Source organism: Adiantum capillus-veneris, chromosome 1 (genome assembly GCF_014529385.1).
Source record: "Adiantum capillus-veneris isolate H3 chromosome 1, ASM1452938v2, whole genome shotgun sequence".
In the NCBI taxonomy this organism is placed as follows: Eukaryota; Viridiplantae; Streptophyta; class Polypodiopsida; order Polypodiales; family Pteridaceae; genus Adiantum; species Adiantum capillus-veneris.
The window spans coordinates 137268022-137292299 of NC_140931.1; the positions used below are offsets into that span (position 1 = coordinate 137268022).

The 24278-nt window shown below is 43.0% G+C and overlaps 1 protein-coding gene across 1 annotated transcript; it reads left to right on the forward strand.

Moving 5' to 3' along the window:
• The first annotated feature begins 4240 nt into the window (after positions 1-4240).
• LOC147465641 (TATA-binding protein 2) lies at positions 4241-23742 on the forward strand. The gene is made up of 9 exons (XM_086521126.1): positions 4241-4474; positions 5345-5432; positions 5507-5578; positions 6204-6254; positions 22034-22078; positions 22156-22248; positions 22324-22425; positions 22514-22587; positions 23139-23742. Coding segments are annotated over exons 1-9 (594 nt in total). The 5' UTR covers positions 4241-4406; the 3' UTR covers positions 23140-23742.
• Positions 23743-24278: the final 536 nt, after the last annotated feature.

Below are 24278 nucleotides of genomic sequence, written 5' to 3' on the forward strand. Positions count from 1 at the left end.
TAGGAAACCTACTTAAGTCCCTGTGTCCCCGGCAACGGCGCCAATGTTGAACGGAAAGTCTCACACACCCATGAAGTGCATGCAAACACTACCTAGATCAACATAATGTCAATCGAGGACACAGATGACACGATAGGCACACGGAGGAAATCTCTTAAGCTTGTCAGGCTGAGACCATCCTACACATACAACACTCTAGAAGGCCAACTAAACCACGATCAAGAACCTCACGGCCCTCAACTACGCCACCTAGCCACATACACACATACGGAAGGTAACTCACCTAATCATGCCAGAATCATACGAAACTGAAGGAACACCGTCCCCTCCCTAGGATACACCTGTCCCTAAGCTTCTACACTCAAAACCCTCACTCTAAACCCATCTGCGAAAAACGCGTAGGATGACAGAACAGAATTTTGAAAGTGCCCGAAACTGAAATTTATGAGTACCTATGCGTAGCTTACGTCGCCACGATTCTATAGACTACTAGCATGCAGAAAACAGGCATCGTTTGATACACTTACGGCCACAAATAGCTCGTAGATGCGTCGGCGTGTGCGCTTCGTCTCGTGTGGAATGCTTGGCGTTGTCACGTAACTCTCCTCGAGCCTACAACAATGGTGCAGTCGGATCTCCAATGTGTTGAGCGAGCAGGGCGTAGCAAGAGGATGAAGCTCACACTCACTCTCTTTCTCTCTCACACAGAGTAGACGGCAACGCTAAGTTTTGATTATGATAAAAAGTCTCTTTTACAAAATGACCTAGGTACCTTATATACTAAGGCTACCTTAGGTTTAACCAAAATTGGGGTTGAAAGGGTCGAATGGCTTTGTATTTACAATCTAGAAGTGCCATTGCACCCCGGCTTCTGAAACTAGAATAACTACTCATTTCAAATGACGTTTATAGCCATAATCCGCAGCATTTCATAACTCGCAAAAGATAAGACTTTGGTACGAAACTTGAGTTATGTTGTGTTGTTGACCCAGCGGTCAACAACAACTGTGTGGATGGAGTAAAACCTAGTGGTGGGAAGCTCCTTATTTTTTTGTATATGAAGAATAGGGTTAGTGTATGTGCACACAATGGGTGGTTGGACACTGGATGTCCGACCCCGGGCAAAGGCACATTGCTTTATCCCAACAACAAAGGGGAGGCATGAAATAGGTGCCATGGCAAGTCGACACATAGATGCAGTGGAGGTTGTTTATTGGGGAGGAGATGGGGAGAATGGTTGCTTCCAATTGCAATCTTGCTTGCACACTTCCGTGTCAACCTCTCACCATCTCTCCCAATTTCCAAATACTCACACACCTAAACTATGACACCTTATACACACACACACACACACACACACACACAAGCTTGATAATGAAAGAGTGTAAGAGATTAAGAGAGGAGATGTAGACTTGATTAGGGAGTACACAACACAACATAACATAGTATAAGAGTTAGGAAGGGGAAAATTGAGAGTATCTACACAAGAAAGACCTAAAGATTGTAGCCCCAAACTCTACGACACCTCTTGTGAAGTTTGGTATTTAATATTTGATATTACATGTTGGTGCCAAAAATTGGAGGCCCCTCTTTTACACTTAGTCCACTTTAGTTATGAGTGGAGCATATCACTTATCACATGACGCTCTTAGGGTGAGTTCTCACTATCCTACTTACAAAGCAGCCATAGTGGCTTATTGATAAAAGATCTAAAACACCGTGCAAATATAAAATGGCCGATGAATTTATTTATTCCCGACGCCTTCTCCTCAACTTCCAGAACCCCAATCTACACGTAATCAACTCACCATAGTAAAAAATAGAAAGACAACACAGTAATTACCCGTTACACTACAACTATCCCAATTGTAGTTAACCACACACAACAGGAGGGTGCCCAATCTCGAAACACTATTGGAACAATAGTTGTGCATGATAAAGATCTCAAGACAAGATATCAAAGATACAGTATTATTTGTATCCATTTATCACTTAGTAGCAAGATCAATCTGATGCCACCATCTCTAAAAACTTGAAGGTAATGAATCTCTTTTCATGCATTGCAAATCGGAAAAAGGCGACCTTCCTATATTGGACGAGAAACAAACACGACTCTTCAACACTAGAGGAGCTTCATATCATAACCCTTCAACACTCGAGGAGGAAACAAGTATATAGAAGAAAGGCACATTTTGTATAGTTTATAATATTTGGGTGAGGATGGTGCCACCTCCCCACCATACGTATGTATCATTTTCGTTTTTTTTCTTTTGTGGACACAACATGTGAGCACATAGGACATTGATCATGATCTTTTGAACCCATGATTGTAAAAATTTTATGATTACCAACACTTACTACCCTCTAAATTTCCATTTTTGCAAGGTTTGAACAATTGGTATGTATACCCGAGGTTCTGGATCAATTTTTGACACAAAGTATAGATACATCATTGCCCTTTCATTGGAGCATATTTGATGGTGATCTAATTCATGAATGTGACTTGAACTAAACCGTTCCCTATGATGTGACCACGGCACACTAGTTCTCTCTCCATATTTTTATTTATGTATATATTTATAACAAATTACAATATAATATAAATCTACATCTTTGGCTTGGTATACAATGAACACTTACTTAAAGTACAAGGCGGGAACATAAATCGAACTCTTGAAAAACGCATCCAAATTTCAGGTCATCTGCACTAACAAATTTTCATGCAAGACGTTCGCCCGTGGCTTCCTCCACTCTCCTAAGCACTACATGGAACACTATCTACCCATGTCTAACGTGTGCAGAGAGCTCTACGCATCTGGCCATCTACCTCTCTTTATCACAGGCTGCCCTACGAGAGAGCAAGATCCCCCTTCTTGGCACCATTCGCAACAATCCCTGCCAAACAATAGAGGATTCAGGGCGAGACTGCTAATGAGGCGGAGAGAGAGAGAGAGAGAGAGAGAGAGAGAGAGAGAGAGAGAGAGAGAGAGAGAGAGAGAGAGAGAGAGAGAGAGAGAGAGAGAGAGAGAGAGAGAGAGAGGAGGGGAGGGAGGACTCTTGCTGCATGCAACTGCACACACACTTGGTTTGGAATAGAAAGGGCATCCATGCTTCAATCGAGAGATGAGAGACAACATATGCAATCGATTCTCATTATTTATCCTTTTTGTTATTCAGCTCTAGGGTTTGAGTGGAGGGTATAGGGGGCGTAGAGGGGCGAGGTTGGGCCCTTTGAGGTTGCATGGACATAGATCTTGCTCGTCATGCATTCGCTGGTGCAGGATGGAGTATGGACTGAGCCGCCGAGGATCGGCCCTGAGAGGGGGGGTCCCTATCGGTGGGACATCTTCTATCCCTCCCTTGCCTTCGTCTGCTTCCCTCCTTTTACCGGGTTGCAGGGCAGTCCCCCGCCATTTTGGTGGAAAAGGAAAGGCTATATGTCGTTGGCGCAGATGCGATCAAGCTCGGATCAACTTGGGGATAGGTACCATGACATGCAAGGCATGGGAATTGGTCTTCTTGATGCTATGCAGTTGGTAGCATGGTTCTCTTCCGATGGAAGGAATGGTGGTGGTTTCGATCGTTTCTATGGCTCAGAGGCTGGTGGGTCTCTGGTTATTGTGCATGGGGATTGTGTTTTGACTCCTTGCACCCTTGTGGTTCTTTGGTTTGGTTTTGATCCGGGTGTTTATATGGCTCCTCTTATGTATTGGGCGATGCATCTCATTGGACCGTGGTCAATTAGGTGATCTATGGCAGGGATCATTTGGTTGGTGGCAACCTCGACTTGCTTGTTGCTTGCTTTCAATAGTTATGGCTTGTAACTGGGTTAAGGCTACCTGTACGAGCCCGGGTTTGTTGCAGTCCAATGGAGTTTCTCCTTGTTTGTTTGTATCTTGGGTTTCGGGGCTCCCTGTAAAAGCCCTCGAGACGGTGTCTTCCTGTAGTCGTTAGTGTGGTATGATGGTTGGTCCGATGTATACTTTTTGTACTCCATGGCTCTGTCTGAGCATGGAGGTTGTATATTTTCTTTTGATCTATTTCATCAACTCACTCAATCAAGTGAGTATTGCAAAAAAAAAAAAAAAGGATCGCAGGCACATACTCCCGCATCTGCCAAGATTCGCACTCATTTTTCTTTTTCAAAATTTGAAGGCCCTACTGAAGATATAAAATAAAATAATAAATAAATAAATATGTGTGTATATATTTACACACGATGCTTTTAAGCCATACATACGCACTGCGCAACTATAAAGCGTTTTCTTCTTGCTGTTTCGTGCGATTCCCTTCTCGCCCCCTCCTCGTTTCTCCCTGGTCTCTTTGGCTCTCTGGCTTGCATAGATTAGGGTCTTTCGGGGCGCGAGAACCCATTGAGTCCGGGCGGCTTGCTTTCTGAGACCACCATGGCCCTTGAGGGCACTCAACCCGTTGATCTTGCAAGACACCCGTCTGGGATCGTGCCCACTCTACAGTAAGTTCCGATGCCCCTAACAAGGGTCGACTTCTGTATCATTGGGTCTCATTGTACTTGGGTTAATGCCTGTTTGATAACGTATAGATGTTGTATAATAAGCAGCATCAGATGCACTTAATGATGTTGAACTCATCAAACTGTGGTTGAATGAACCTGGTGGTTGATTACAGATGTGTTCGCTGTGTTTATATATGCTAGATAACCTTAAGAGGAATCCTACACACGATAATCTTTGACATGGTGATCGTCTAACTGTACATCGTGTTGAATCACAGTTGATCGGACCAGTGTTCAATGTAACGACGTTATAGCTTTTGACATCTAATGTAGTATGTTAGTTGTAACACAATGGACTCAACCGTAGGCTTATTAATGAATCATTCGTCTATAATTGAAGGAATCTATTATACATGGTAGCAATCACACAATGGTAGAATTAACTTGACAGTTAATTACAAAAAATCAATGAACCCAATTCATATGTTATTCTACAGTTAAATGAATCACATGGTGATTCATAACCATTAATCAGACCACATGGTCTGATTCCATGAGATCAACCTCTATATGACTTCCTTGTATGGCCTTTAAGTCATATCCTTGTATGGTGATTTAATAACTTAATGTATTAGGTAGATATAGCACGGTGGATTATTAGATACATGCATCACTAATAATCAGACCACATGGTCTGATTCCATGAGATCTACCTCTATGTGAAGTCCTTGTATGATGATTGATCATTAGTCAATAATTCAGTATATCTGCTAGTTATAACATGGTGGATTATTTAATACCTAGGTGCTTATCTTGAGTTGTGATTTCTGCTGGTTTTTCTTGAGGCTAAGGGCCTTTATGGTTTGGCAGGAATATTGTCTCCACAGTAAATATGGATTGCAGGTTGGAGTTGAAAACTATTGCTCTACATGCAAGAAATGCAGAATACAATCCAAAGGTTTGTCTCTTTTAATGAAGCAGGTCACATTGTGTACTTTGAGCTGATAAACTAAGTTCTATCCTATTATGCAGCGATTTGCTGCTGTGATCATGCGGATAAGGGATCCGAAGACTACTGCTTTGATTTTTGCTTCAGGAAAAATGGTAAGTTAACATTGCAATAGCATTGAAAAGTTTCATATAGTGCTTGCTTTCAAGAACCTTCTTACATGCCAAGAATGGTGACCTTTTATCTACCTGATTATTTATTTGAATCAAATTCTAAAGAGGAGTTACTTGTTGCCTGTTGGTTTCACTGTTAGGCATGTGTGAATAGTTTCAATGTGCATTTAATTCATCAATGGGTGTCTATTCTTTGAGATGCTTGAAGATCCTAATATTTGGGATTGATTCAGTATGTTTTAGGCTATCGTGTAATGCTATGGGGGAGTTGATTCCTTGCGGAGCATCTCATGCTTGTGCTTGTTGCTTTGTTTTGCAATTAACAAAGTTTCATATGGCCATTTTCTACGACACATGTGTGTTTACCCCACCAAGCTAGGCATTCTTTGGTATCTGGGAACAACTTGAGAATTATAGGTGTATGAGCATATGGCATAGACCTTGGGACAAGTGCATGCTTACGTGCACAAACATGAAGTGTGTGACCCACTATTGGATAAATGTGGGGGACAAGTTTATCATGTTGTTTAAGCAATTGTTTTATTTGGGCTACTTACCAGGTTTTTGTAGATTAAGCAGTCGTTTTTTTCCTGGGTTACTCAAACAGGTGTGCACTGGAGCAAAGAGTGAACAACAGTCAAAGCTCGCAGCAAGAAAGGTAATTCGTGTGCTTAAATGGCGTTAAGAGAGAGTAGGGTTAAAGATCAAAGTGGGTTTCAGGGGCTTTCTAGCATTAGGAAACAAATTTGAGTCTGCAACATCTGGCTGGTATTTCTGCATAATAGTGCCAAAAGATGGGACAACTAATGCAGCCAGCTCAAAAGTAGTGCTGTATACAGCTCCTTCCAGGGCAGCTCTAACCTCTGTACTTCTAGTTTTTTGAGTGGGTGAAGGGCAATAGCGTTTGGCCTGCAATTGGCAAAGCCTACATTTTTGTATTATAAAGGGTGAAGCTGTGTGTTTTTGGAAAGAGTTGCTGCCATGCTATGTACCTTCCTTGTTGCTTGCACTGTCCACCGGCTACCCTTGCGCTCTTCGACGTTGCATGTCAGAGGTGCAGAGAGAGAGAGAGAGCCAACTCTGGATTAGGTAAATCCTCTAAAACTACCTAGCACAGAAAATTCACAAAATCCACAAAACTTGGAATAAATAATAAAATGGAAAAATGTCTGGTGCAAATCCTCGCCAGAAGAATGAAAGGGTTGCCAATCCAAACCAAGGGCTTGTTTGCAGGTGAAAAAAGTTGTAACCAGGAGTGAGCTTCTAGAAGGTGAACGTATAGCTCAAACTACCCCCTTAACGACTGATGTTGAGAAGTTGTAGAGGAAAAAGCGGAGTCCCGACAAAATTTGTAAAACATGAGCACCAAGTCAAGAAATGATGAACTGTCTAGCACCAAGTGAAGATGACCATAGTGGAGGTTGCATTGATCAAGTCAACATGGAAGCTGAAAATAATGGCCAAAAAACTGATTAAGTCACGAAAGAGCCTAAGATGAGTGTCTGATGGTCCATCAGCTAATGGCGAAGTAGGGAAAGAGGTGGAGAAGAGGTACCCCTTGAAGTAGAACACTCTCACAAGAGAAGAAAGGGTGTTGAGGTTGAGAAGATATCGGAGACACTCAAAAGTCCAAAGGAATTGACATAGGAGGGGCAAATGAAGTTAAAGGGCAATGTCTGCAACCGATGTCTTGGTTGAGGCTTTGGTAGAAGCTGTCCTTGTCCTAGATGAATCATCACCATGTGCGTCGCGGTAACGTTCACGTTATCTTTGATAACCTGTAGCTTTTGTATGTTCATGTCGCCCACAATAGGTATAGGTAACATCAAGTCGATATTGCTAGGTAGTAGTGCCGGTTTGTCCTTGCTAAGTAGTTGCTTCACCTCTAGTGGTTGCTTAAGCTATGTCACCAACAGGGTTAGGGCAATCTCGATCCTGAGGATGCTAAAAGATCATTGCAAAGCAGATAGAAGATTCTCCCAAGATTTTGGAGGCACGGCCATAGGGTTTCACAATCCCTTGGCTTTTGTGAGCTGCTAGAGGAGGTTTTTTTCAGCAGATGCTTCATATCAATTAGATACACAACACTGGACTTTGTGGTTTTCGCTACATTGTGGACAGAGATTTGGGTAGATTTATGTAGACTCAAATCACTATCCAAATAGCTACTTTTCACAGAGTATCTTTATCCCCATATGTATCTTGTGTTTTGTATGGGATTTTGTCCATGATCTCATTGTACATCTTTGAGGGTTTTTCCCATATTTCTTGTATCCATATGGATTGATGGTCGATATTAATGTAATGCAAAAGGGTCAGAGCTCCACTTTTATTGCCAAAGAAAAAAAAGATTCCGAAGTGGTAGATCGGGTAGAGGAAACAAGGGATTAGTATAGGGAGTCGTATAGCGAGGGAAGCTTGGCAAAAAGTAGGCTAGCCATGTCCTCCAAATTGATGATTTTGCCACAACAAAAAGCTCGTCTCAAGTTTGCTGCATACGAGAATTTTGAGCTTGAAGAGAAGAAACTGCGAGTACTGTGGGTTGAGTGGAGTCTCTTCTTAAGAGCAAGGAGCTGATGAGGGGTAATTGCCTCATACAAGTTGCAAAGGTAGTCCCAAACCTAATGTGTTGATTGAAATGATGTAACAAGTGAGATCACAAAATCTGCAGTTGATGCAAAGGTAGGAAAACAGTAGTTCCAGGTATCAACCATGGATTTGAGCTAGGAGTCGTAGATGTAGAAGCAGTAGTTAAGGAAGCGGAAATAGTTGTTGCGGTCCCACAAGTAGGTCGCCATAAGAATAACCATGATCTTCCTCTTCCAAATCATAAAGTTGGGATCGTGATGGGTGCATCCCGTTCGTGAAAGTCGACATAACTGCAAGGTAAAAGTACGTACGTTATAAAAATCTCAAAGCCTTGTGAAGTAGAAAGCACACTGTTGAAGGAGACCTGGAAGTGGTGCTTGAGGAAGGATGATGCGAGGTCGGGGAAAGTGATCGGAATCGAGTCATAGAGTACAGGCAATGGCTAAGAGCAAGGGTATTGGTCAATGTCCACACAAAAGGTGGGGACTGATAGCACAAGCTAAAGCCGATGGTAGAACAATGTCAAAAGACAAAGCGATAAGAGGGGGAGAATACCCAGCTGAAAACAAGAAACCACTCGAAAGCAATTCGATGATGAAGAGGTGACGTTACGCGTGGAAGCAACTAGAATAGATCAGTTGTTGGTGCCGAGGCAGGAGAGAGTGGGGACAAGAGGGAAAGAGCTCAAGGCTGCAAGAAGATAGGGAAGGAGGGTGCTTTGTCCACAGGTAAAGAGATCACGATCTCCGTTGCAACAATTGTATGGGCAAAAAACGCTTTACGTGCTTGTAATAAAAAGTTAGATAGCGTTAAAACTTTATAATATGTTGATGCAAAGTCTTTATTTAAAAAAACATTGAATTTGTAAGCTTTAATGCTAAGACAATTAGCAATCAGTAAATGTTGACGCATAGAGATTGATTTAGATGTGAAGTGATCGTATGTGGGTGATGGCCAATGCACAAGGTATGCCTACTGCTATGACACCATATCAAACTGTGTAGTGGAAGAGAAACACCCGATGTCAAAATGTGGAGAGAATTTCAAAAGGTGCTTTCCCAGTAGACGAATGCACCGTATTATTATACGCATACTCGAGCATAGGCTAATACTGTTCCCACTTGCCCTTATTATCTGACACATAGCATTTCAGCAGATCTAAGACAATAGAATTAGCCTCTTCTGACTGTCCATCAGTTTGTGGATGAAACGAAGACGAGAACTTGAGTGTAGTGCCCATGTTCTCAAACAATCCTCTCCAGAACAAACTGGTCATGCGAGGATCATGATCACTGATAATCGATTGTGGCATACCATGGTACTTGAACACATTGTACATGAACAAGCGTGCCATCTGATCAGATTTTATCTTGTTCCTGACAGGGATAAAATGGGCCTGCTTGCTGAACCTGCAGATAATGGTCCATATACCATCATTCCTTGTTGGCGTTCTTGGAAGATCAAAGATAAAGTCCATAGCAATGCTTTCCCATGGCTTATCTGGAATCAGCAGTGGTTGTAACAACCCTGCGTGTCAAACTTGACCTTTTGGCAAACTATGCATACTTGCACAAAGGCATCCACATCTCTCCTCAAGGTAGGCCAATAGAAGAATGTCTCTACCTCTTTAACTGTTGCATCAATGCCACGATGCCCTGCAGACGGTGGGACATGACTCTCTTCCATGACCTTATGTCGCAGTGGCCTAGTGACACAAAGTCTGCCGTGCATCATCGTAAAACCATCTCTGAGGAGGTAGTGCTCGTGATGTTGCCCCTCTTGTAACTGTTCAAAGATCCTTGCAAAATCTTCATCAGCAGTATACTGTTCCTTCATGTCATCTAGCTCATGATGATAAGGAATTGACACAGCTAAAATTTGTGGCTTTCTTGATAACAGCCACAACATTCTTCTTGCCTTCCACATGCATAATCTGGAAGTGGAACATGGAAAGAATGTTTGCCCATCGCATATGCTTTTCGGATAACTTTGACTGTGTCAAGAAGTATCGCAAGGTCTGATGATCTTTTGGACAACAAAATCAGCACCTAAGAGGTAGTGCTTCTAGCTAGAAAGCGCATGAATCACGGCCAAGAGCTCTTTTTCATAGACTTGCATAGTCCTCTATGGCCCTTGCAAAATTCGGCTTTCATAAGCTACTACCCATCCGTCTTGCATTAGCACTGCTCCGATGCTACTGTCACACGCGTCACACTGGACCACAAATGACTTCCTGAGATCTGGCAAAACAATAACTGGATCTGAAGTCAACTTTTCCTTTAAGAGCCTAAAAGCTGAAATCTCTTTTTGGGTCCATCTGAAAGTGACCTCTTTTTTTCGCAAAGCGTGAAGAGGCGATGCTATCTCTGCAAAATTTCTGATAACCTTCTATAGTAGGAACACAATCCCAAGAAGCTTCTAACATCGTGCACAGTCTTCAAGTCTGGCCATGTCTTGATAGCTTCGACCTTTGCGGGATGCATTCTAACACCATCCTTTAGACTATGTGGCCAAGAAAGTGGATCTCTTCGAGGAAAAATTCACTTTTCTTAGGATTGACAAGTAACCTGTGACTGCGCAGCTCTTCGAACACAATGGTCAAGTGATGCCTATGCTCCTCTTCATTCTTCGAATACACTATCATGTCATCGAAGAACGTCCCAACAAACTGTTGATACGAGCGGAACATCCGGTCCATCATTCTGTTGAACGTGGCAGGAGCATTTGTTAGTCCAAACGGCATCACTAGAAACTCATAAAGACCAAATGTCGCTCTAAACGCAATCTTGTGCAGATCTTCTGGCCTTATATGAATCTGATGGTACCACTCTTAAGGTCTATCTTGTTGAAAATTGTAGCACCCTCTAAATGATCGAGAATATAATCAATTCTAGGAATAGGAAACCTATTCTTGATGGTATTCTTATTCAACGCATGGTAATCAATACACCTGTGCCATGAGCCATTCTTCTTCTGCACTAGGAGCACTGGGGAGCAAAAGGGTGAAGAACTAGGCTGAATCAGTCCCTTCTCTAATAACTCCTCAACCTGGCCCATAATCTCTTTCTGCTGTGCCGCACTAACCTTGTAGGGAGGTCTATTTGGTGGGCTACACCCTGGCACCAAATCTATCCGATGGTCCTCAGGTCTCTCTGGCGGCAATTGCGACGGTAATGAATAAGAAAAACAATCATTAAACTTTTGCAAAATGATCGTCCCTCGGAATGACCCTCGGATATTTTTTTTTGAGCTAACTTGAGTTGTTTTGGAGATATGCTGTAATCGTGGACGATTACTTTCTTGCAAGAAGGGGGGATGTGTAACAGACTTGGACACTCCAAGTCAAGAATCAACCGCGACAGCACCAAATAACCACTTCAAAACAATTCACAGATCACAATAGATTTGCACTGGCCCGGCGGAGTTCCGTGCCTAGAGATATTGGCCCCAAAGACTGGCGCCCCTTTCGGTATTTCTTTTTATATTTCTTTCTCCCAAATCAAAGCGAAAAGCTGAGATTTGCGTCGCTCAATTTTTTTTAAAATAAAATAAAATAAAATAAATATTCCGCCTCCGCGATTTTCGGAAATTAGGATTTCTGGCATAAATTAGGGTTTGCAGGAATTTTAGGGTTTCTGGCAGAAATTAGGGTTTTTGCTGTCCGCCACGTCATCACTTTGTGACCTACCCCCCTCTTGAAAGCATTGTAATCGACCGCGATTACGCCTGCAAAACCGACAAAAGCCATAAACCGTCTTAGTAGACACTGATTGTTAGTACCTACGTACTAGGAACACACATCTAGCACATGTACAAAATCGACAGTCACATCACACGACATCACAGGACATCACCAGACATCACATGACATTCAACATTCATTCGGATCTTAGACCATGATTTATCGGCAATGTAGCTAGCAATCACATCTAGGTCCAATCGGGACTTCATCGATGTCCGATTGACTAACCCCTATTGCAACCATGTCTATTCGAGATCAAGTAGACCAAAATGTTGCAGTCATTTCGTCTATCAGCTCCTGCACTCACAAGAAGTCAAGAACAAATCAGTATCATAATCAGGAATTCCATTTCATAAAGTCATCCAACAGAATACTGTCAGCTCTCAGTATCCCTGAAGCTCAAAGAGACATCAGTGACTTTAGTATCAAAATCGAGGCATCTGTTGACAAAGGAGCGGAGTAACTCCCCTCTTGTGCATCCCACTGCACCAGATCTTCGGCCAAGCTGAGTTTCTGGGTTCCGGTTGGAGTAGACTATGCTAAACCAAAACATCGAGGTAAAGTTTCACAATCCGAGGAGTATCTACTAGGTCCTCCTCCTCCATCCACTTCGCATCAAATGCAGGAAAGTTCTTGAACTAAACCAAGAACCGCCTTCGGACTTTACCTTTCTTCGTATCGTTATGTGCCAAAATCTGTTCAGGAACAAGGATCTCCTCGTTTTCTTCCACTTCGGGTTGCTCATCAAGCTCCCCATCATCAGGCACATCACCTTTAAAAGGGTTCAAGAGACTCACATGCAATGCATTGTGAATCCTCCAAGTATCTGGCAGTTTCAATCGGAAGGAGACATCATTTATCTTGTCAGTAATCTGGAAAGGTCCGTAGTATCACATACTAAGCTTTGGAAAAAGCCTCTCCTTTCCCTTTTTCTTTCTTAGGCGTGCCTTCTCAAAAGTAAGAGCACCCAATCATCCTCCTTCAGTTTCCAGTCGCGACGATGGCGATCCGCTGCCTTTTTCTGTCGTTCTTGAGACTCCTGCAAAGTCTCGCGAACCTTGGCAAAAGCCGTATTCAAATCTCGCGAATATTCATCCGCTTCAAATATCTAATCTTTCGTGCTCAGGAAGGATGGAACCTTCGCAGCACTTTCAACAATCTCACATGGCGTCTTCCACGTCGAAGAGTGTATCGTGTTACTATAGGCAAATTCCACCAAAGGTAAGTTCTTTTCCCATTGAGTCTTCTGATCCGAGATACAAGACTTCAATATATCTAAAATCACTGAATTGGCAATCTCAAATTGCCCGGCAGTCTGCAAGTGGAACGATGACGAGAACTGCAACTGCGTGCCAATGTTCTCCCAAATTGCCTTCCAAAACCAACTCATAAATCTGGGGTCTTTGTTGGAGAGAATCGTCTTAGACGTGCCATGTAATCGGAAAATCATCGTGATCATTCTGTATTCTCGGGAGATTAAAAAAAATGAAATCCATTTCAATATTTTCCCAGGGGCGGGTGGGTATGGGTAAAGGCTGTAACAATCCCTGTGCTTTATGCCTGTCAAACTTGACCTTCTTGCATACCAAGCAACTGCGCACAAACTCTTCCACATCCTTCTTGAGTCTCCGCCAAAAGAAATATCTCTCTACCCCTATCATGGTGGTAGCAATGCCGCGGTGACCTGTAAAAGGTGGACAGTGGCAATCAGTCATAACCTTTTCCTTCAACGGCTGTGTAACGCACAACATAGTCTTTTTCATCAAGCAGCCTTCGCGAAGGGAGTATCCAGCTACTGTCTCCCCATCCCGTATCCGTGTGAAAATATCTGCAAAATTTGTATCTGTGGCACATTGATCGACCATATCCTCGAAGCTCCTATGATGTATCGCGGAAATAGCCAGAACCAACGGTTTCCGAGACAAAGCATCTGCCACCACATTCTTCTGTCCCTGCACATGGACAATCTCGAAGTGGAACTGTGACAAGATGTTCACCTACCGCATCTGCTTTTCCGAAAGCTGCTTCTGTGACAAGAAGTAGCGCAAACTCTGATGGTCTGTAAAGACAGTAAAATCCGCTCCGAGTAGGTAATGCTGCCACTGAGTAAGAGCATGGATAACCGCCAAAAGCTCTTTCTCATAGATTTGTGCTGTCATCTCCGACCTAGAGAACAAACGGCTCTCGTAAGCTATGACATGGCCTTCTTGCATCAAGACCGCACCCAGACTACGACCACAAGCATCACAATATACTTCAAATGACTTCTGCAAGTCCGACAGTCAAAATAGGTCCCGTAGTCAATTTCTCTTTCAATGTCCGAAAGGCAGTCACCTCTGTGGGTCCCCACGAAAAAGGTACTCCTTTCTGTGTCAAGATATGCAAAGGGGAAGCAACCTCCGGAAACTTTCGTATGAACCGCCTGTAGTACGAACACAGTCCCAAGAAGCGTCTAACTTCATGGACATTCCTCAAATCGGGCCAATCACGGATAGTCTCTATCTTGGCCGGGTCCATTTGCACTCCTGCTGCTGACACAATGTGTCCCAAAAAAATGTATCTTTGGTAGGAAAAATTCACTTTTCTTTGCATTAATCACTAACGTGTGATCTCGTAATGCCTGAAAGATTTGAAGCAGATGATCTCTGTGTTCTGCCTCATTCTTGGAGAAAACAATGATGTCGTCAAGAAAGTGCCAACAAATAACCTGTACTCTCGAAAAATCTTGTCCATCATCTGGTTAAATGTCGCAAGAGCATTGGTTAAGCCAAAAGGCATCACCAAAAACTTAAATAACCCAAAAGTCGTCCGAAAAGCTGTCTTGTAGACATCTCCTGGCGCTATCCCGATCTGATGATATCCACTCTTCAAGTCAATCCTGCTAAAGCACGAGGATCCCTGTAACCTGTTGAGTATGTCATCGATCCTAGGAATCGGAAATTTGTTCTTGATGGTGATTTCGTTGAGAGTGCTATAATCGATGCACATTCTCCAAGATTCGTCTTTCTTCAAAACCAACAACACTGGAGAGCAATACGGTGAAGTACTAGGTTGGACAAGACCCTTTTTCCAAGAGGTCTTTCACTGGGTTCATAATCTTTTCATTCTGTACTCGGCTCCACGGTAAGGTGGTTGATTCGGTGACGTGCTTCCAGGTATCAGATCAATGGTTTGATCTTCAGGCCCTCTGAAAAGCAATCGGCATGAGTGTGGAGAAAAATCTTGGCGTTCTTTTGATCAGGTCAAAACATATTCAACCTTTATCCATCGTTCAGTTCTCTTCCAAAAGAATGAGTAAGAAACTGAAGTTCATCAAGTACAATCTCTAAGCCCTTCATTTATCAAAGTCGCTTTCTCGGCCCGGTAGTCAACCACGGCGTAGTTCTTGTGGTACCAAGGGATCCTGAGTAGAACGTCACTCACGTGCCCTGAACACCGCTGTCATTGCAAACTAAGTTTGCCAATGCTCGGTGTAATGGCAACATCCCATCCGGGTGCCAGTCGAACTACCTCCGCCTATGGCGTCAGTCTGTTGGGCGTAATTCCAAATCGAGCCGCCAATTCCAAGTGAAAAGAAGTTGGCCTTGGCTCCTTCAAAAGAGCTTCCTGATCCTTCACTTTGCCCCGAAAGCGGCAAAGTTTGTACTTTCATTCATTGGATTCGGTGCAGGTCCCACGCCATGTGGTACCAGTTCTGCTTTTCTATCTGCCTTTTCTGCCACATTCCTCAGCTTCTCTCAAACTCTCAGACCTGTCGTCGTCTTTATCATTCTGTTCTTTCTGTGCCTTATCAGGGCACTTCGCGGAGATATGTCCATGTTCCCCGCATCCAAAGCACTTCCCCTCTCTGATGAAGCGAGCTCTCTCCTCAGGAGTAAGCTTGGGTCGTGCATCCTTTTTTTTCTCTGGGTTGCTCTTTTTCATTCTACTTTCATTCCCAGAAGTCTGTTCGGCTCGTTGTGTCATGGCCTCATCTGTGGGGTAGGTCAGACTGCCAGAGTGAATGGCAAAGCCCCGCTTCGCATGACTCATCAACTCCTGAATAGAAGCTGACTTCTGTTCCAAGCAGTGATCTCGGATCTCTATAGGTAGACCCAAGGTAAACCGCTCAATCTGTTCTCTGAACGAGATCTTCTTGAATGAAGAGGCGGGTAGAAAAGAGTTCCAGAATCTTTCACAATAAGCATTGATTGTATCTTTCTTGGTCATCCGAAGATGGTTCCAAGCAGCTCGTACATCTCGTTCATATTCTTGCGTCAACCAAGAAGAAATAAAAAGCTTCTTAAATTTCAGCCATTTAACTGGCACACTGTTGTTAAAAGAAGCGTGGACCACCAAGTACGAGCATTCCCCTTAAGGTAAGAGGTAGCTCTCTGAATCTTGGAGTGCTCTGAATAGCGTCCTTCCGCGATAGCGATGTCAAAATGCTGAATAAAAGACAAAGCCTTCGAAGCATCTGAGTATCCTGAAAAGTATCAAACTTGATCGAGTGGCCACCTTCCTTAAACTCTTGGACTTTGTTGCTTTTTTCTTCGAGAAAGTCATACTGGTTGGCTTTGTAAAAATTCTTCTTGTTCGCATAAAACTTTCCGTCATCGGAATCTGAGCTGTCTGTAGACGAGTCCTCAGAAGAACTATCAGTCTCTGGGCGAGATGTAGCCTTCTTCTTGCCCTTTCCGAAGCTTTGTTTCTTGCTTCGCTTTTTACCTTTTTTGTCTTCTTCGCTCGAATTTGAAGAGCTAGAAGAACTGTCAGAAGAAGAAGAACTGGGTACTCCTTCAAATCGAACACGCTTCTTCTGTTTCTTTGCCTTGTCAAATGTCGACCGACGACCCAAATATCCCGGGAAGTCAGTACCTTTCTTCTGCTTTTTGCCGTGCTTTTTGTCTTTCTTTTGCACGTCGAAAAGCTGAGCAATCCGTGCATCAACCACGTTCTCCAGTTCCTTCTCCGTATATTTCTTGGAGGCAAAAGGTTTCTTGAGAGCGGGTTTCGGGAGTGGTGTTGTGGTTCTCTGCCACTCCATCTGTACCTCTTCCAAAGAGGTCTGGTTCATATATTTTGCCATCTTCGGGTCCTTGGCAAAATTGAGCATCATCTTTGTTACATCGCCGATCAACTGGCGACACTCCATCTCTCGCCACTCCGCCTAAGTAGGCCAAGGCTGGCCGTACTCTCTGTCGGAATCTTGCTTGTGATCCCTGCCCGCATCTCCAAATGCAGAGGGAGTCGACTGATCAATGCCTGAAGCCATAGGTGCCGCGGAAAAAAAATTCGTGGATCGGATTTCCCGTAGAAGAGAAATCGGCCGTGCTCTGATACCACTGTAACAGACTTGGACACTCCAAGTCAAGAATCAACTGCGACAGCACCAAATAACCACTTCAAAACAATTCACAGATCACAATAGATTTGCACTGGCCCGACGGAGTTCCGTGCCTAGAGATATTGGTTTGCAGGAATTTTAGGGTTTCTGGCAGAAATTAGGGTTTCTGCTGTCCGCCACGTCATCACTTTGTGACAGGATGTCACAAACTGTTGACGTGTCAAGTCACTAAAGAATAGAGCCAACCTTCAGATCACGGCCGAGGGGCTTAAACCCCAAGAAGAACAAGCAACAGCAGAAGAAGAAGTCCTAGTAACTTATGGGACCTCGTCCGATGGGGCCTAAGTGACATAAAGGATGTAAAATAAAGCAGGACCGACACACAAAAAAAAAGACTTGCACAAAAACTGATGACGTGGTTGTTGTACGAACATCCCGGATTTTGTGATGACTGTTGACGTGGCAGCCTGTATGGATTTCCGCGTTTCACGTTGGCAGCCTCTATGGATTTTCGTGATTTGCGTTGGTTGATTTTCAGTGCCAGCTTTTGGGCCAGTTGCTTTTGAGCTTGAAGCTTTTCATTGTAATTGCTTTTGGGTCTAGGGCCTTTAAATATGAGGCTAGGGCTCATTCTCTGGCATGCTTCTGGAAGAAGGCGTAGAGGATGGAGTACCGACTTATACTTTGATGATGCAATATAAAGAAACACCAAAAGGGGTGCCAAGGTTTGGGGCCAATACTCTCTGGGGTGGAATTCCGCCACTCCGTGTCGCGTGTACTCTCTCTCTCTCTCTCTCTCTCTTTCAGTTCAGTTGTTATTGAAGTACTAAAAGTTTGTTCAGTCCGTTCTTTTCTATTGGCACGTGGTGCCCATCTTGTGACAAGTGCGAGTCGATAGGGAGCCTGAGGAGCAACCTAAAGTAGAAGAGAGCGAGGAGATTCTCGTTCCGGAACAGATATTGGCTCACAAGGAAAAGAAAGAGAAAGGTAAAGTTAATGGCGGTTCTTAGTCAAGAACTACTCGGCATTAAATGCGAAGTGGATGGAAGAGGAGGACCTAACAGACACTCCTCAGATACTGGAACTTTACCTTGAGGCTTTCAGTCTAGCTTTGACTATTCTTAGAGATCCCAAAGATCAGCAAGGTTGAATCTGGTGCCGACGGGACTGCACAAGAGAGGAGTCACTCCGTTGCTTTGTCACAAGTTACCCAGATGGAATAAAGTCACTGATTTTCCTTTGGATTTCAGGAATACTGATGGGTTGATAGTATTCTACTGGATGACTTTATGAAAGACGTACTTCGACATGGGAATTCTTGAAAATGAATCTGATTTGTGTGCACTCACTCATGTGATTGTGTTGGTGCAGGTTTGAAAGATGAAATGAATGCAGCATTTCGGTCTTGAGATTCTATAAACATGATCGCAATAAGAATTAGTTAATCCGATATCAATGAGGTTTGGTGTGGATCTAGATGCGATTGCTAAACACGTTGCCAAGAATCATGGTCCTAGATCTCGATGGATTCTAGTTGTCTTTGTGCAAGTGCTGGATTTGTGTTGTCTAGTGCGTCGGTTCTTAAAGTCGGTGTCTATTGAACTGGTTTATGGCTTATTTTTGATTTTGTAGGCATAATCGAGGGCGATTACAATTCTTTCAAGAGGGGGGTATGTCACAAAGTGATGACGTGGTATGACCATCTGGTAGAGAAATGGCCAAGTGGACAAGAGAAATTGAATGGACTAACTTGAAGAACTTATGAAGCACCGGCCGTGGTGCTCGAAAACCCTAAAACATAGAAGCTTGAACCCTGAAAGGGACTTCCGTGAAATGTGTTGACATGTTGATGTGGCAGGACCGTACGGAATTTTTGCGATTTGTGCTACAAGTGCCACATGGTAGGCTGTATGGATTTCCACAAATTACGTTGGCTGCTTTTGGGAATCATCTGCAGGGCATTTGGACGTAGAGTCTGAGAGCAAAGGTCCCTCGGGAGTTATACTTTGCAATGATTAATGATAAAGAAATATAAAAAGGGGCGTCTGACTTTGGGGCCAATACCTCTGGGCACGGAACTACGCCGGGCCATGTCGTCTCTCTCTCTCTTAAAGTTCAGTGATTTTGAAGTTTTTGTTTGCGTGTTGCTATTGATTTCTTGCCTGGAGTGTCCAAGGTTGTTACACCTAAACATCCCGAGCATTAGGTTGCGTCGTTGGCACTTGGAGGGGCTCCCTAGTCCTATTTCAGCTAGGGCTTACAACAAACCCTACAAGCACAGGGACCTACCTCAAGTCGTGATGGTTGGAGTGGAAGTTTTTCACCCTGGCGGAACTGTGGTAAAAGCTGCCAGGCAAGTCTGGTTTCTTTCAATGTTGCTAAGCAATTGAACTTTTGTTTTGTTTTCTTTCAGCTTGCAGTTCATATGTGTGTGTGTGTGTGGAGTTTTGCATGCTTTGTTTTCTTCATACTCTTTATCAACCGACTTTGGGGTGGGTGCATGTGCGGGGGGATGTGTGTGTGTGTGTGTGTGTGTGAGGGGGGCGTAGGTGCGAGTAAAATTTGTTTGTAGAGTACGTTTCTTTCGTTCGATTTCCTCGTTTCTTCTTTGCTGTTATCGTCTGTCACAAATGGGTGACGTGGCATGGCCCTGGACACTCACAGAGTGGGGCAACAGACCTAGACACACACCCAGATACACAACCATGCTGACGTGGCAGATTTCCGCAATCCACGCTGAAAGTGCTGACGTGGCAGTACCTTATGGAAATCCCCTTTTTGCGGAGCTGATGATGTGGCAAAGTGTACGGAATTGCAGATTTTACATTGGCTGAAAAATTGGAAGCTTTTGGGAATAAGTTGCTTTATTTTTGAAGGCTTTTCACTTATTGCTTTTGGGGCTCTGGTTTTGGGCATCCCTTGTAACTTATTATTAAGTGGGCACGGCCCTCACTTCTCAGAGCATCTGGACGCAGAGTCTGAGAGTGAGCACCCTCTCACTCTCTTGTACTTTGAACACAGATTAATATAAAAAGAAATATTGAAAGGAGCTCCAGTCTTTGGGGCCAATACCCTGGCACGGAACTACGTCGGACCGTGTCGACTCACGTGTGAACTATTTTGAAGTGAATCTTTGCTGTGTCGCGGTAGAATCTTGACTTGGAGTGTTCAAGTTTGTTACAGTGCTATCAGAGCTATGAGACTGATTTGTACTTGTTTAAGTGCACGAACTGATAGACGAAATGACTGCAACATTTTGGTCTGATAAATCTCTATAGACATGATTGCAATAAGGATTAGTTAATTGGGCATCTGTGAGGTCCCGACTGGATCTACATGCGATTGCTAAATACGTTGCCGATTAATCATGGTCTGAGATTCGGATGAATTTTGAATGTGATGTCGTGTGATGTGATTCGATTGGTACATGTGCTAGATGTGTTGTTCTTAGTGCGCTGGTACTAACAGTCAGTGTCTGTTAAGACAGTTTATGGCCTATGTCTGTTTTGCAAGCGTAATGAGGGCGATTACAATGCTTTCAAGAGGGGGTATGTCACGAATGGGTGATGTGGCATGGCCCTGGACACTCAGAGAGTGGGGCAACAAACCCGGACAGACACCCAAATACGTAGCCATGCTGACGTGGCAGATTTTTGCAATTCACGCTGAAAGTGTTGACGTGGCAATACCGTACGAAAATCCCGATTTTTGCGGAGCTGATGACATGGCAAAGCGTACTGAATTGCAGATTTTACGCTGGCTGAAAACTTGGCAGCTTTTGGGAATAAGTTGCTTTATTTTGAAGGCTTTTCACTGACTGCTTTTGGGGCTTTGCTTTTGGGCATCCCTTGTAACTTATAAATAAGTGGGCAAGGCCCTCACTTGTCAGAGCATCTGGACGCAGAGTCTGAGAGAGCCCCACTCTCTTGTACTTTGAACACAGATTAATATAGAAGAAATACCAAAAGGGGCGCCAGTCTTTGGGGCCAATACCTCTTGGCACGGAACTAAGTCGGGCCGTGTTGCCTCAAGTGTGAATTGTGAACTGTTTTGAAGTGAATCTTTGCTGTGTCGCGGTAGAATCTTGACTTGGAGTGTCCAAATTTGTTACATCGTCCCCTTGTGTTCTTGCTTTCTTTGATTCCTTGTGTTCTTTGCATTGGGTTTGTTTTGTTTGTTGGCTTGCCGCCCTACTCTCAGGTTTCTATATCAGGTTTCCAAACCTATTTTCCCCTGAGCCTCCTTCACGGTCGTCCTGGATTTCCCTCGTTAGCTTTGGTCTTTAGGAGCCACCTTCAACGGACTGGTTTCTATCCTGGTTGAATATCAGTTAGCGGGCAATGCCCGATGTTCGAGCTCTTGCCATTGCAGATGTTCCTTGCCATTTTCACGGTTGATGGTTTCCGATAGTTCCATTGAAGGAGATTGCTCGTGGTGGAAGTGCCTATCTTTCAGGGATTGCTGTCATCATCTCTCCACTTAGCTTGCCAGGGCACGTGTCACTCTCTTTAGGAGAGGTTTTTACCTTGGCTTTCAGTTTTTACAGTTGTAATGTGGCTAGTTACTACAGTTTCCAGATTTTATTGCCTTTGGGACTGCTTTGAAATCGGTGACGTACTTGCCCTCAGAATCGGCACCATTTGGGTGTTTTGAGGGACTTTCCAAGGAAAAGAAATCAGCTTGTGTGTGTGTGTGTGAGAGAGAGAGAGAGAGAGAGAGAGAGAGAGAGAGAGAGAGAGAGAGAGAGAGAGAGAGAGAGAGAGAGATTTGTCTGTTGCAGTATGCCCGTATCATTCAGAAGCTCGGTTTTCCTGCTCAGTTCAAGGTAAGGGGTTTTAAACAAATTAAATAAAATAAATCAACTTCTCGGTGCATAAACTAAATTGTCGTCCTTTTTTGCAGGACTTCAAAATTCAGAATATTGTTGGATCGTGTGATGTCAAATTTCCTATAAGATTAGAAGGTTTGGCATATGCCCACGGCCATTTTTCAAGTGTAAGTATTGCGATGTATAGCCAAGCGTTCACAATTGAGAAACTTTGTGGCTAAAGAGGTTTTAATCTTTTGCAGTATGAGCCAGAGTTATTTCCAGGGCTCATTTACAGGATGAAGCAGCCTAAGATTGTGCTGCTTATTTTTGTCTCTGGGAAGATTGTTCTCACAGGTGCCAAGGTATATATGCCAGTTTGGGAGTAACCTAGGTGCATCGTTTGAGTTGTTGTTGTCTCCCTTATGATCTGTGGTCTGGAATGTGATCCAGATCAGAGATGAGATCTATGATGCATTCGAGAATATCTACCCTGTCTTGACCGAATTCAGGAAAATCCAGCAATGGTAATACTTCTTAATGACATTTTTTTGATGATATGATATTGGCTAGTTCATGTCAATTTATTCATTATTGGTATTACTTAAGAGCAATGGTAATACTTCTTAATGACATTTTTTTATTAATGATATGATATTGGCTAGTTCATGTCAATTTATTCATTAATGGTATTACTTACTCTATTTATGATATGTTATTGTCTAGTTTATGTCAATTTACTCATTAATGATGATAATATTTAATAATGATACTTTATTTATGATGATTATTGTCTAATTTGTCCATTTATTTGTTAATGATGATAATATCTATTTATTGTCTAGTTAATGTCATTTTGCCATATGGTTTGACCCCCTTCTGGTATGGTTGTTTATCACTGATATTTTATTGTTATTTATCAATCTCTATTAGTGATATTTTATTTATGATGTGTTATTGTCTAATTTATGTCAGTTTATCTAGTACTGATGGCAATATTATATTAATGATACTTTATTGTGGAGTTAATGCCAATTTGCCGTATGATTTGACTCCCTTTTGGTATGATTGTCTGCAGATGTGTCAGAAAGTGAGAAAGGATAGTGTACAATGCTCCCAATAGTTGCGGCCAAAATTGCCTTGTGACAGCTCATGAGAGTGGAAGGACACATGCTCAGTATTGCTCGTTTACTGGCCTCCCTCCTTCGCAACTTCAGAAAGATGTGGAATTTTCTTCGCACTCGAAAAAGAGTCGAAGAATGATGCGCTCAAAGCATGAATAGCTTCTTTGAGTGCTTGCTAGCCTTGTGTGTGTGTGAACTTGGAGGTTCATTTGAATTGGGTCGTTTGAAACTTGTTCCAAATGTTTGTGAAATGAGTGCGCTCCCCAGCATGCAATATGTGGTATATCAGCAAAATAAGGGGGTGATGTTCTCAACAAAACCATGGATCAAGGTGTGATCTTTTGTAGTGCGTCGTTTACTTACGTCAGTGTTGATCTGATAATCGATGTTACCCATAGTCTGTCCTCCAGGGCCAAACATATTGCCACTACGTGTGTGTCATTTTGGCTAAGTGAAGTACTTCAGAAAGTTTGTACCCGATGAATGTTAGGGTTCAGTACATGGTACATAATGCTCCTCAAACTTTTTAGTCTTGAAAATGTCAAGCAGGTTCTCTTATTTTTGCCAAGATCTCCAAGTCAATTTCAATTTCTCAAGTTGCGAGTTTAAAAATCTATTTAGTAGTTGGTCTAAAGACTGTATTAGGACCTCCACAAGAAGGCAAGATATTGGAAAGTCGAGACTTTACGTTCTCTATACAAAGAGGTTACAGTGCTTCGTGAAACTGTGTTTTAGCTTAAATAAAATTACTTGTGTGCAGTGAAAATTTTCCTAATTATGGATAAAAGTTTGATGTGGCCATAAAGAATCCTCATCTTTGGGTCATTTCTGTGGGAAAAAAAATATTGAAAGGCAAGATCTTTTAAGAATTCAACTTCTTCACCTTTTGTGCCAACCTCATTCGAGCATTCAGGTGTACACGTTGGTGTAAATATGAAGATCATAAAGTAGTTGAGTGCGAGGCAGGCAGGCAAGTGGCAAAGACCTTATGAAAATTGAAGACAAAAATCTGACAAGCCTTTGTGTGAATGTGAGGGTTAATGCATTATGTGCATGTGTGTATTGATGTAGTCTACATATATGGTGATAGCATC